Below are 15047 nucleotides of genomic sequence, written 5' to 3' on the forward strand. Positions count from 1 at the left end.
GGGTCAGCTCAACCACAACAGGCTTCACTGGTGATGAGATCGCAGCTCCAACACGGTGAGCTTCACTGGAGAATGATGAGCAACTCAACAATGTTGGGCTTCACTGTGTGAGAGATGGGATGCTCGACCACGTTGAGCTTAACTGTGGGAGAGGTAGCCGTTCAACCATGACGGCTTCATGGGATGAGAGTAGGCCGTTCAACCACGAGGGGTTCACTGGTTGAGAGGTGGCAGCTCAACCATTATGGGCTTCACTGGTGGAGAGATTGGCAGCTCAACCATTATGGTCTTCACTGGTGGAGAGATGGACAGGTCCATCATTATAGGTTTCACTGGTGGAGAGATGGGCAGCTCAACCACGATGGGCTCCACTGTGGAGAGATGGGCAGCTCAACCACAATGGGCTTCACTGGTGAGAGATCGGTGCTCAACCACAATGGGCTTCACTGGTGGAGAGGTGGGCAGCTCAACCACAATGGGCTTCACTGGTGGAGAGGTGGGCAGCTCAACCACGATGGCTTCACTGGTGGAGAATGGCAGCTCAACCATTATGGGATTCACTGGTGGAGAGATGTGCAGCTACCCATTATAGGTGTCACTGGTGGAGAGATGGGCAGCTCAACCACGATGGGCTTGACTGGTGGAAGTGGCTAGCCCAACCACGATGGGCTTCACTGGTGGAGAGACGGGCAGCTCAACCACGATGGCTCCACTGGTGAGAGACGGGCAGCTCAACCACGATGGGCTCCTCTGGTGGAGAGTTGGGCAGCTCAGCTACAATAGGCTCCACTGGAGGTGGAGAGAAGAATCCTGGGCCATTGGCATCCTTTGGTGTAGTAATATGGAAATAATCCGATAGGGCGGAGGAGACTGAGTAGTTCTGGCCTGTGGAACTGAATTTCCATGTGTCCTCTTTTTCTATCTCGCTGTGTCAGACCCTTCAGTGGCTTATTTTCCGCGGTGGTGGAGCAAACTGGGATAGGACATAACAAATCAAATCAAATTGCAATTTGTCACATGCGCCGAATTCAACAATTTAGACCTTACAGTGAATGCTTACTCACAATGAAGCTTTAAGAAATAAGAGTTAAGAAAATATTTACTAAATAAGCTAAAAGTCAAAACAAAAAGCCCATTTTCAGAGGGGTTGGGTTAAATGAGAATACATATTTCAGTTGAATGCATTCAGTGTACAACTGACTGGTATACCCCTATTCCCTTTCCAATAAACATGAGAATGCTGATTGCAGTTAAAATAACCATGATTTACAAATTGAAAGGGGTAGTTTGGAGTGAGTAGCTACTCAAATCTCTGAAGCGACTCAGCTTCCACTGGAGCGATAGGCTGCTCAACCACAATGGGCTTCACTGGTGGAGAGATGGAAGCTCAACCTCGATGGGCTTCACTGGTGGAGAGTTGGCAGCTCAACCACAACAGGCTTCACTGGTGATGAGATCGGCAGCTCCAACACGGTGAGCTTCACTGGAGGAATGATGAGCAACTCAACAATGTTTGGCTTCACTGGTGGAGAGATGGGATGCTCGACCACGTTGAGCTTAACTGGTGGAGAGGTAGGCCGTTCAACCATGACGGGCTTCACTGGTGGAGAGGTAGGCCGTTCAACCATGACGGGCTTCACTGGTGGAGAGGGCGTTCAACCACGAGGGCTTCACTGGTTGAGAGGTGGGCAGCTCAACATTATGGGCTTCACTGGTGGAGAGATTGGCAGCTCAACCATTATGGTCTTCACTGGTGGAGAGATGGACAGGTCCACCACATTATAGGTTTCACTGGTGGAGAGATGGCAGCTAACCACGATGGGCTCCACTGGTGGAGAGATGGGCAGCTCAACCACAATGGGCTTCACTGGTGGAGAGATCGGGTGCTCAACCACAATGGGCTTCACTGTGGAGAGGTGGCAGCTCAACCACGATGGGCTTCACTGGTGGAGAAATGGGCAGCTCAACCATGATGGGCTTCACTGGTGTAGAGATCGGCAGCTCCAACATGTGAGCTTCACTGGAGGAATGATGCGCAGCTCAACAATGTTGGGCTTCACTGGTGGAGAGATTGGCAGTTCAACAATTATGGCTTCAACTGGTGGAGAGATAGGCAGCTCAACATGATGGGTTTCAATGGTGGAGAGATGGGGCAGCTCAACCACAATGGGCTTCACTGGTGGAGAGGTTGGCAGCTCAACACGATGGTTTTCACTGGTGGGAGGAGTGGCAGCGTCAACCATGACGGGCTTCACTGTGTGTAGATATGGGCAGCTCAACAAGATGGGCTTCACTGTTGGAGAGTTGGCAGCTCAACCATGATGGGCTTCACTGGTGGAGAGTGGGCAGCTCAACCACGATGGGCTTTCACTGGTGGAGAGTGGATAGCTCAACCACGATGGCTTCACTGGTGGAGAGGTGGCAGCCAACCATGACGGGCATTCATGTAGATATGGCAGCTAACCATGATGGGCTTCACTGTTGGAGAGATTGGCAGCTCAACCATTATGGGCTTCACTGTGGACGAGATGGACAGGTCAACACAAATGGGCTCCACTGGTGAGAGTATGGGCAGCTCAACCACAATGGGCTTCACTGTGGCCGAGATCGGGTGGCTCAACCACGTTGGGTCTTCACAGGTGGAGAGATGGGCCGTTCAACGACGACGGGCTTCACTGATGGAGAGACGGCGCAGCTCAACCACGATGGGCTTCACCCTGGCTGGAGGATGGCAGATCAACCACGATGGTCACTGTGTGGAGTTGGGCAGCTCAGCTACAATGGGCTCCAATGGAGGTGGAGGGAAGAAATCCTGGGCCTTTGCATCTCCTTGAGAGGTAGGTGAGAAATAATCCGATAGGGCAGGAGGAGGCTGATTGTTCTGGCCTGTGAACTGAAGTTTCCATGTCTTCTCTCTTTTTTCTATGTCGCTGTGTCAGACCCTTCAGTGGCTTATTTGTCCGCGGTGGTGGAGCAAACTGGGGAAAGGACATTAAATATCAAATTGCATTTGTCACATGCACCGAATCAACAAGTGTAGACCTTACCGTGAAATGCTTACTCACAATGAAGTTAAGAAAATAAGAGTTAAAGAAAATATTTACGAAATAAGCTAAAGTAAAACAAAAAAGCCCATATTAAGAGGGTTGGGTTAAATGAGGAAGACACATTTCATGTTGAATGCATTCAGATGTACAACCGACTAGGTATACCCAATTCCCTTTCCTATAAACGTGAGAATTGCTGATTGCGGTTAAAATAGGACCATGATTTACAAATTGATATTTTGGAGTGAGTAGCCTACCTCAAATCTCTGAAGCGACTCAGCTTCCACTGGAGCGATAAGCAGCTCAACCACGATGGGCTTCACTGGTGGGCCGAGATCGGCAGCTCCAATCGTGAGCTTCACTGTGGAGAAATGGGCAGCTCACCATGTTGGTTTCAATGGTGAGAGATGGCAGCTCAACCACAATGGGCTTCACTGGTGGAGAGATCGTGGATCAAACCACGATGGGTCTCCACTGGTGGAGAGAGGTACGCTCGACACATATGGGCTTTCACTGATAGGAAAGATGGCTATTATATGGTACTAGAACAGAAAGTTAGTCCAGAAGAAACAAAAAATATATGTAATGGACAAGCAACACTTTGCTTAGTTAGAGAATGTGCACCTCTGGCTGAACCTGAGTTCTGGCTACATGGCCAAAGTCGTCATCTTCTAACATCTCACCTCGGTCAGACAGTCCATCCAACTCATGCTGTTCTCATTCATGAAGAGAACGTACCTGTGCCCTACTCTGTGCTCAACAGCGGGGTACCATATCAGGGTAACACCAATTACCACATAAGAAACTTTAGGATTAGGTACTCTGGACACTTTTCTGCATGCATAAGTCTCAGTCATCTCCTTAAAGAGTCCCTCCCAACGCTACGAGGAGAGGAAACCACACCAGTGTTGTTTAGAATGGGGTGAAGGAGGGCTCACCACAGTGGCATATGAAACCGTTGTCTTCCAATTTTCAGACCTGAACTCATCTAGGTACTCTGGGTAATCCAGTAATCTGAAACTCCATTTCAGATCCACTAATTCTCCAATCACTTAATATGGTTGAGCTGCCAATCTCTCCACCAGTGAAGCCCATAATGGTTGAGCTGCCCACCTCTCAACCAGTGAAGCCCCTCGTGGTTGAACGGCCTACCTCTCCACCAGTGAAGCCCGTCATGGTTGAACGGCCTACCTCTCCACCAGTGAAGCCCGTCATGGTTGAACGGCCTACCTCTCCACCAGTTAAGCTCAACGTGGTCGAGCATCCCATCTCTCCACCAGTGAAGCCCAACATTGTTGAGTTGCTCATCATTCCTCCAGTGAAGCTCACCGTGTTGGAGCTGCCGATCTCATCACCAGTGAAGCCTGTTGTGGTTGAGCTGCCCAWCTCTCCACCAGTGAAGCCCATCGAGGTTGAGCTTCCCATCTCTCCACCAGTGAAGCCCATTGTGGTTGAGCWGCCTATCSCTCCAGTGGAAGCTGAGTCGCTTCAGAGATTTGAGGTAGGCTACTCACTCCAAACTACCCCTTTCAATTTGTAAATCATGGTCCTATTTTAACTGCAATCAGCAATTCTCATGTTTATATGGAAAGGGAATAGGGGTATACCTAGTCAGTTGTACATCTGAATGCATTCAACTGAAATATGTMTTCCTCATTTAACCCAACCCCTCTGAATATGGGCTTTTTGTTTTGACTTTAGCTTATTTAGTAAATATTTTCTTAACTCTTATTTTCTTAAAGCTTCATTGTGAGTAAGCAYTTCACTGTAAGGTCTAAATTGTTGAATTCGGCGCATGTGACAAATGCAATTTGATTTGATTTGTTAATGTCCTATCCCAGTTTGCTCCACCACCGCGGAAAAATAAGCCACTGAAGGGTCTGACACAGCGAGATAGAAAAAGAGAGAAASACATGGAAACTTCAGTTCCACAGGCCAGAACTACTCAGYCTCCTCCCGCCCTATCGGATTATTTCCATATTACTACACCAAAGAGATGCCAATGGGCCCAGGATTTCTTCTCTCCACCTCCAGTGGAGCCTATTGTAGCTGAGCTGCCCAACTCTCCACCAGAGGAGCCCATCGTGGTTGAGCTGCCCGTCTCTCCACCAGTGGAGCCCATCGTGGTTGAGCTGCCCGTCTCTCCACCAGTGAAGCCCATCGTGGTTGGGCTAGCCATCTCTCCACCAGTCAAGCCCATCGTGGTTGAGCTGCCCATCTCTCCACCAGTGAAACCTATAATGGTTGAGCTGCACATCTCTCCACCAGTGAATCCCATAATGGTTGAGCTGCCCATTTCTCCACCAGTGAAGCCAATCGTGGTTGAGCCACCGATCTTTCCACCAGTGAAGCCCATTGTGGTTGAGCCACCAATCTCTCCACCAGTGAAGCCCAACATTTTTGAACTGCGCATCATTCCACCAGTGAAGCCCATCGAGGTTGAGCTGCCCATCTCTCCACCAGTGAAGCCCATCATGGTTGAGCTGCCCATCTCTCCACCAGTGGAGCCCATTTTGGTTGAGCTGCCCATCTCTCCACCAGTGGAGCCCATTTTGGTTGAGCTGCCCATCTCTCCACCAGTGAAGCCCATCGAGATTGAGCTTCCCATCTCTCCACCAGTGAAGCCCATTGTGGTTGAGCTGCCTATCGCTCCAGTGGAAGCTGAGTCGCTTCAGAGATTTGAGGTATGCTACTCACTCCAAACTACCCCTTTCAATTTGTAAATCATGGTCCTATTTTAACTGCAATCAGCAATTCTCACGTTTATAGGGAAAGGGAATTGGGGTATACCTAGTCAGTTGTACATCTGAATGCATTCAACTGAAATATGTCTTCCTCATTTAACCCAACCCCTCTGAATATGGGCTTTTTGTTTTTACTTTAGCTTATTTAGTAAATATTTTCTTAACTCTTATTTTCTTAAAGCTTCATTGTGAGTAAGCATTTCACGGGAAGGTCTACACTACCCATGTGACAAATGCAATTTGATTGGATTTGTTAATGTCCTTTCCCAGTTTGCTCCACCACCGTGGAAAAATAAGCCACTGAAGGGTCTGACACAGCGAGATAGAAAAAGACAGAAACACATGGAAACTTCAGTTCCACAGGCCAGAACTACTCAGCCTCCTCCCGCCCTATCGGATTATTTCCCTACTACTACACCAAAGAGATGCCAATGGGCCCAGGATTTCTTCCCTCCACCTCCAGTGGAGCCTATTGTAGCTGAGCTGCCCAACTCTCCAGCAGTGAAGCGCATCATGGTTGATCTGCCCATCTCTCCACCAGTGGAGCCCATCGTGGTTGAGCTGCCCGTCTCTCCGCCAGTGAAGCCCATCGTGGATGGGCTAGCCTTCTCTCCACCAGTCAAGCCCATCGTGGTTGAGCTGCCCGTCTCTCCACCAGCGAAGCCCATTGTGGTTGATCTGCCCATCTCACCACCAGTGAAGCACATCACGGTTGAGCTGCCCATCTTTCCACCTGTGAACCACCAGGATCAACCTGATCAATGGGCCAACTGGGGAATAGAGGCTGGTTCTTCTCAGATTGTCGATGCTCCTGCCTATCTCCCCCTTCCTACTTCCTCTGATGTCCCTCAGCAGAGTCCACAGGAACAGCCTGGAGTCCTCACAGAATCCCCTGAGCTTCTTGCAAAGTAAGTACTTTGTTCAGCTGTGCAGATGTCATTGCTTTGTTAATGAACAATCTTCCAGTACATTCATTTTGGGATTTGGAGTGCTATGATTACACTGCCTTTACAGTTAAGTTGATTGAGATGTTGGACCAATGTAATGGAGTTTCAGATTACCTGGATTACCCAGAGTACCTAGATTGAGTTCAGGTCTAAAATCTAAATACCGTTTCATATCCACTGTGTGAAGCCTCCTTCCACCCATTCTAAACAACCTGGTGTGTTTCCTCTCCTGTAGCGTTGGGACTCTTAAGGAGATGAYTGAGATTGCATGGCAGAAGTGTCAGGAGTACCAATCTAAGTTCTTCATGTGGTRTTGTGTTACCCTGTTGTGCACACAGAGTAGGGCACAGGTACGTTTCTTCATCGAATGAGACAGCATGAGTTAGGATGGATGATGAGGGAGGGGATGATTGTTATGGATTGCATTTTCATAAGTAAGCAAACAGGTATGTTTTAGGCCATGTGTCAATTACATGGTCATTTATTTGTGTTGTTTCTGGACTAACTTTCTGTTTCTATACCACTATATATAGCCCATCTTTCCTTCAGTGAAGCCCATCGTCGTCGAGCGTCCCATCTCTCCACCAGTGGAGCCCATCGTGGTTGATCCACCGATCTCTCCACCAGTGAAGCCCATTGTGGTTGAGCTGCCCATCTCTCCACCATTGAAACCCAACATGGTTGAGCTGCCCATTTCTCCACCAGTGAAGCTCACCGTATTGGAGCTGCCGATCTCCCCACCAGTGAAGCCCATCGTGGTTGAGCTGCTTATCGCTCCAGTGGAAGCTGAGTCGCTTCAGAGATTTGAGGTAGGCTACTCACTCCAAACTATCAATTTGTAAATCATGGTCCTATTTTAACCGCAATCAGCAATTCTCACGTTTATAGGGAAAGGGAATTGGGGTATACCTAGTCAGTTGTACATCTGAATGCATTCAACTGAAATGTGTCTTCCTCATTTAACCCAACCCCTCTGAATATGGGCTTTTTGTTTTTACTTTAGCTTATTTCGTAAATATTTTCTTAACTCTTATTTTCTTAACTTCATTGTGAGTAAGCATTTCACGGTAAGGTCTACACTTGTTGTATTCGGTGCATGTGACAAATGCAATTTGATATGTTAATGTCCTTTCCCAGTTTGCTCCACCACCGCGGAAAAATAAGCCACTGAAGGGTCTGACACAGCGACATAGAAAAAGAGAGAAAGACATGGAAACTTCAGTTCCACAGGCCAGAACAACTCAGCCTCGTCCCGCCCTATCGGATTTCTTCCCTCCACCTCCAGTGGAACCCATCGTGGTTGAACTGCCCATTTCTCCACCAGTGAAGCACGCCATGTTTGAGCTGCCTATCGCTCCAGTGGAAGCTGAGTCGCTTCAGAGATTTGAGGTAGGCTACTCACTCCAAACTGTCCCTTTTTAATATGTCAATCAAAGTCCTATTTTAACTGCAATCAGCAATTCTCATGTGTATATTATTTGTTTATGTCCTTTCCCTTCCCTCCACCACAGGGATGTCAATGGGCACAGCATTTCCTCAATTCACCTCCACCACAGGGTTGCCAAACGGCCCAAAATGGAGTTAACCCATATTCAATGAGAGCAGGTGATTGTGCTTTAGCTAGCTCACCTTTCACAGAGAGAGAGAGAGATTTCAACTAGTCATTTACCTTATATAACACTGACTTCTATTAGTAACAGGTGCTCCAATGGGCAAATACCCAGGTTATCCATGTACAACTACCAAAGCTGGGTCTGGAATATCAGACGCTGCCCTGGTTCACATGCTCAGACCTCTCTCACCGATGTGCGTGCCAAAAGGTAAGTGCCCTTTTGAACAGTAAATATCCTCTCTACTCTCGTAACAAGCCTGATTTGGCTGGTGAACAAAATATTGTCCACCATTGACAATTCTAAATCCTAACTGGGTTCAGGCTTCAATCAAAAAAAAATTGGTAGCACATGGTTACATTTAGTTTAACAATTGATTAAGGCTCTCCTGAATTGTGTTCAGATGATGGTGGATGGAACTCTGCTGGGGATCACATGTCCCTTCTACATGGGAAGGGAGTCCCAGGACTGGACCTTTAAAGCCCTTTAAGGTACTACATGACTTAATCCAGCTCATCTTTTTGACACAACAATCCAAATTAATCTATTTCAGTAAATGTAATTCCAGAGGTTGATATACTGTAAGTGCACATTTTCAACATTAAAGTATGTTTGTGGTAAGAGATGTCACAAACTTTCTCTTTCTCCCATAAGCTATTTTGCCCGAAAAAAAGGACGCAGTGGAGCAAAGCATATTTGTTTTTAAATAAACTCAAGCATACCCCGATTGATTTTATATTACATAATAAAATCCAATGAGACCAAATATGCTTATGCCTGTTATTTATTCATTTGAACTACAGTAGATTTTAACATAGCAATCGCACACTATCAGTCCGTTGGATACCAAAGACACCAAAATGATGTGTGAAACAGTAGCCAGTTTAGATGTTTGTATTGCTGTGATATTGGTAGGTTTTTCTAAGAGGAATAAACCCACTCAAATAAGGTGATGGACATAGTTAATGTCCTGCTTTTGATGTGCTGGTTTTTCCACCATTGCAAGTGAAAAAATGATCTCTATCTCAGACACGAAAAGGGTGATTCAACCCAACACTATCAGAGTCCCATTGTTGATAAACTAACACGTGGAGGACATGAGCTGATGCTGGCTGCTGGCACACTGTCAGATCCAGACATACCAAATTTCAAATCAAATTTATTTATAAAGCCCTTCTTACATCAGCTGATATCTCAAAGTGCTGTACAGAAACCCAGCCTAAAACCCCAAACAGCAAGCAATGCAGATGTAGAAGCACGGTGGCTAGAAAAAACTCCCTAGAAAAGCCAGAACCTAGGAAGAAACCTAGAGAGGAACCAGGCTATGAGGGGTGGCCAGTCCTCTTCTGGCTGTGCCGGGTGGAGATTATAACAGAACATGGCCAAGATGTTCAAATGTTCATAGGTGACCAGCAGGGTCAAAATGGATGTCGAGGGTGCAACAGGTCAGCACCTCAGGAATAAATGTCAGTTGGCTTTTCAGTAGCCGATCCTTCAGAGTATCTCTACATCTCCTGCTGTCTCTAGAGAGTTGAAAACAGCAGGTCTGGGACAGGTTGCACGTCCGGTGAACAGGTCAGGATTCCATAGCCGCAGGCAGAACAGTTGAAACTGGAGCAGCAGCACGGCCAGCTGGACTGGGGACAGCAAGTAGTCATCATGCCAGGAGTCCTGAGGCATGGTCCTAGGGCTCAGGTCCTCTGAGAGCGAGAGAGAAAGAGTTAGAGAGAGCATACTTAAATTCACACAGGACACCGGATAAGACAGGAGAAGTACTCCAGATATAACAGACTGGCCCTAGCTCCCCGACACATAAACTACTGCAGCATAAATACTGGAGGCTGAGACAGGAGTGGTCGGGAGACACTGTGGCCCCATCCGACGATACTCCCGGACAGGGCCAAACAGGCAGAATATAACCCCACCCACTTTGCCGAAGCACAGCCCCCACACCACTAGAGGGATATCTTCAACCACTAACTTACCATCCTGAGACAACGCCGAGTATAGCCCACAAAGATCTGTGCCACGGCACAACCCAAGGGGGGGCGCCAACCCAGACAGGAAGATCACGTCAATGACTCAACCCACTCAAGTGACGCACACCTCCCAGGGACGGCATGGAAGAGCACCAGTAAGCCAGTGACTCAGCCCCTGTAATAGGGTTAGAGGCAGAGAATCCCAGTGGAGAAAGGGGAACCGGCCAGGCAGAGACAGCAAGGGCGATTCGTTGCTCCAGAGCCTTTCCGTTCATCTTCACACTCCTGGGCCAGACTACACTCAATCATAGGACCTACTGAAGAGATGAGTCTTCAATAAAGACTTAAAGGTTGAGACCAATTCTGCGTCTCTCATATGGGTAGGCAGACCATTCCATAAAATGGAGCTCTATAGGAGAAAGCCCTACCTCCAGCTGTTTGTTTAGACAATCTAGGGACAGTAAGGAGGCCTGCGTCTTGTGACCGTAGCGTACTTGTAGGTATGTACGGCAGGACCAAATCAGAAAGATAGGTAGGAGCAAGCCCATGTAATACTTGGTAGGTTAGCAGTAAAACTTTGAAATCAGCCCTTGCCTTAACAGGGAGCCAGTGTAGAGAGGCTAGCACTGGAGTAATATGATAATTTTTTGGGGTTCTAGTCAAGATTCTAGCAGCCGTGTTTAGCACTAACTTAAGTTTATTTAGTGCTTTATCCAGGTAGCCGGAAACTAGAGCATTGCAGTAGTCTAACCTAGAAGTGACAAAAGCATGGATTCATTTTTCTGCATAATTTTTGGACAGAAAGTTTCAGATTTTTGCAATGTTACGTAGATGGAAAAAGCTGTCCTTGAAACAGTCTTGATATGTTCGTCAAAAGAGAGATCAGGGTCCAGAGTAACACCGAGGTCCTTCACAGTTTTATTTGAGACGACTGTACAACCATCAAGATTAATTGTCAGATTCAACAGAAGATCTCTTTGTTTCTTGGGACCTAGAACAAGCTTCTCTGTTTTGTCCGAGTCTAAAAGTAGAACATTTGCAGCCATCCACTTCCTTATGTCTGAAACACAGGCTTCCAGCGAGGGCAAGTTTGGGGCTTCACCATGTTTCATCGAAATGTACAGCTGTGTGTCATCCGCATAGCAGTGAAAGTTAACATTATGTTTCCGAATGACATCACCAAGAGGTAAAATATATATTGAAAACAATAGTGGTCCTAAAACGGAACCTTGAGGAACACCAAAATTTACAGTTGATTTGTCAGAGGACAAACGCTCCACAGAGACAAACTGATATCTTTCCGACAGATAAGATCTAAACCAGGCCAGAACTTGTCCGTGTAGACCAATTTGGGTTACCAATCTCTCCAAAATAATCTGGTGATTGATGGTATCAAAGCAGCACTAAGGTCTAGGAGCACGAGAACAGATGCAGAGCCTGGGTCTGACGCCATTAAAAGGTCATTTACCACCTTCACAAGTGCAGTCTCAGTGCTATGATGGGGTCTAAAACCAGAATGAAGCGTTTCGTACACATTGTTTGTTTTCAGGAAGACAGTGAGTTGCTGCGCAACAGCTTTTTCAAATTGTTTGAGAGGAATGGGAGATTCGATATAGGCTGATAGTTCTTTATATTTTCTGGGTCAAGGTTTGGCTTTTTCAAGAGAGGCTTTATTACTGCCACTTTTAGTGAGTTTGGTACACATCCGGTGGATAGAGAGCCGTATTATGTTCAACATAGGAGGGCCAAGCACAGGAAGCAGCTCTTTCAGTAGTTTAGTTGGAATAGGGTCCAGTATGCAGCTTGAAGGTTTAGAGGCCATGATTATTTTCATCATTGTGTCAAGAGATATAGTACTAAAACACTTGAGTGTCTCCCTTGATCTTAGGTCCTGGCAGAGTTGTGCAGACTCAGGACAACTGAGCTTTGGAGGAATACGCAGATTTAAGGAGTCCGTAATTTGCTTTCTAATGATCATGATCTTTTCCTCAAAGAAGTTCATGAATTTATCACTGCTGAAGTGAAAGCCATCCTCTCTTGGGGAATGCTGCTTTTAAGTTAGCTTTGCGACAGGATCAAAAATAAATTTAGGATTGTTCTTATTTTCCTCAATTAAGTTGGAAAAATAGGATGATCGAGCAGCAGTGAGGGCTCTTCGATACTGCACGGTACTGTCTTTCCAAGCTAGCCGGAAGACTTCCAGTTTGGTGTTGCGCCATTTCCGTTCCAATTTTCTGGAAGCTTGCTTCAGAGCTCGGGTATTTTCTGTATACCAGGGAGCTAGTTTCTTCTGACAAATGTTTTTTGTTTATAGGGGTGCGACTGCATCTAGGGTATTGCGCAAGGTTAAATTGAGTTCCTCAGTTAGGTGGTTAACTTTTTGTACTTTGACGTCCTTGGGTAGGCGGAGGGAGTCTGGAAGGGCATCTAGGAATTTTTGGGTTGTCCGAGAATTTATAGCACGACTTTTGATGATCCTTGGTTTGGGTCTGAGCAGATTATTTGTTGCGATTGCAAACGTAATAAAATGGTGGTCCGATAGTCCAGGATTATGAGGAAAAACATTTAGATCCACAACATTTATTCCACGGGACAAAACTAGGTCCAGAGTATGACGGTGGCAGTGAGTAGGTCCGGAGACATGTTGGACAAAATCCACTGAGTCGATGATGGCTCCGAAAGCCTTTTGGAGTGGGTCTGTGGACTTTTCCATGTGAATATTAAAGTCACCAAAAATTTGAATATTATCTGCCATGTCTACAAGTTCCAATAGGAATTCAGGGAACTCCGTGAGGAACGCTGTATATGGCCCAGGAGGCCTGTAAACAGTAGCTATAAAAAAGTGATTGAGTAGGCTGCATAGATTTCATGACGAGAAGCTCAAAAGACGAAAACCTCGTTTTTTGGGGGGGTAAATTGAAATTTGCTCTCATAAATGTTAGCAACACCTCCGTCTTTGCGGGATGTGCGGGGGATATGGTCACTTGTGTAACCAGGAGGTGAGGCCTCATTTAACACAGTAAATTCGTCAGGCTTAAGCCATGTTTCAGTCAGGCCAATCACATCAAGATTATGATCAGTGATAAGTTCATTGACCGTAACTGCCTTGGAAGTGAGGGACCTAACATTAAGTAGCCCTATTTTGAGATGTGAGGTATCACAATCTCTTTCAATAATGGCAGAAATGGAGGAGGTCTTTATTCCAGTGAGATTCCTAAGGCGAACACCGCCATGTTTAGTTTTGCCCAACTTAAGTCGAGGCACAGACACGGTCTCAATGGGGATAGCTGAGCTGACTACACTGACTGTGCTAAAGGCAGACTCCACTAAGCTGGCAGGCTGGCTAATAGCCTGCTGCCTGGCCTGCACCCTATTTCATTGTGGAGCTAGTGGAGTTAGAGCCCTGTCTATGTTCGTAGATAAGATGAGAGCACCCCTCCAGCTTGGATGGAGTCCGACACTCCTCAACAGGCCAGGCTTGGTCCTGTTTGTGGGTGAGTCCCAGAAAGAGGGCCAATTATCTACAAATTCTATCTTTTGGGAGGGGCAGAAAACAGTTTTTCTGATGTGGGATGTGGGTGGATTTGATCTATAATTTCATCATCAACAGGCCTGGGTATCTCCAAGACAGATTCAATCTCATGTTATCACTTTAGCTGTCTGAATATCTCTATAATCTCGATAATCCAAAATTATATAGTAACAGGTCACTGAAAACATACACGTAAAGAGATTAGTGGTCATCGAAGTATGTAGGTTTGTATTAGTCATTTCAAGTCAAGATGAAACAGTTCCTCAAAGAGAAGGACAACAGGACATGGTTTACACACATCTGTATAACTGCATAACTAAGTTTCTGAGTGGCCAAAGAAAAGGCAGGCTGTTGTGTTCGAAAAGGAAAAGGAAACTCCGGTACACTGGTTCTTATACGATCCACAATGTGTATAATGGATCTCAAAACTCCCCTCTGTTTTCTATATATAGCATCCATTACATTTCAACCAATCAAAGAAATACACCACTCACAAAAGTATACAAGTTAAATCTATGAGCTTTTATCTGATTGTGTAGATCTTGAAGAAAAACGAATGTGAGGATCAATTTTATATTAAGTTGGACCTGTTTCATATAGCACAAGTGAAACCGAACTCTCTCTGTGCTCCGCCCAGTTCAGTATAAACACATTTGTTTCCATCAACAAAGGATAAATGCTTACTGCCTCATTACTCACATGGCTGCTGATGTGACCTTTACCAGGGATTTGAACAATACACCCATGGAAAGAGGGAGGCAGGGCGCACCACTATCCATGCTATGGAGGTCATTGCAATGAACCGACCGCTGCCCTGTCGTAGATTCATAGGGTACAATTTCCCTAATCACCCATCTTGTTAGGAGGATGCTATGTTTTCAGAGGCCAATGGAGGTAGAGGACTCAATCAAATGTCACATAGCCCAGTACAGTATATCCAACCTTAGTTAGGAACATGCAGATTGACATAGGGTACAATGCAATAGATTTTTTGAAATCATGTGATTGAAATATCATCAGCAAAATCCCAGGTAAACACTGAATTTTACGTTGATCTGCGCCGCTGTCTGTGTATGTGTCCAATTTTGAAGCACCAAAGTGTTCCATTGTCAATACGTTGACCATGAGTTGGTAGTGCTGGCTATACATGTCTGCTCCCAGGCTCCAACTCTAGCCTGACCCAGTTCT

The 15047-nt window shown here is 46.1% G+C and overlaps 1 protein-coding gene across 1 annotated transcript; it reads left to right on the forward strand.

The window, feature by feature from the left end:
* The first annotated feature begins 4143 nt into the window (after window positions 1-4143).
* Window positions 4144-8838, forward strand: LOC111953364 (uncharacterized). The gene is made up of 7 exons (XM_023972590.1): window positions 4144-4548; window positions 4889-5731; window positions 6062-6699; window positions 6974-7088; window positions 7272-7547; window positions 7876-8127; window positions 8752-8838. The coding sequence occupies exons 1-7, from the start codon at window positions 4144-4146 to the stop codon at window positions 8836-8838; spliced, it is 2616 nt and encodes an 871-aa protein (XP_023828358.1).
* Window positions 8839-15047: the final 6209 nt, after the last annotated feature.

Source organism: Salvelinus sp. IW2-2015, linkage group LG27 (assembly GCF_002910315.2).
Source record: "Salvelinus sp. IW2-2015 linkage group LG27, ASM291031v2, whole genome shotgun sequence".
Taxonomy (NCBI): Eukaryota; Metazoa; Chordata; class Actinopteri; order Salmoniformes; family Salmonidae; genus Salvelinus; species Salvelinus sp. IW2-2015.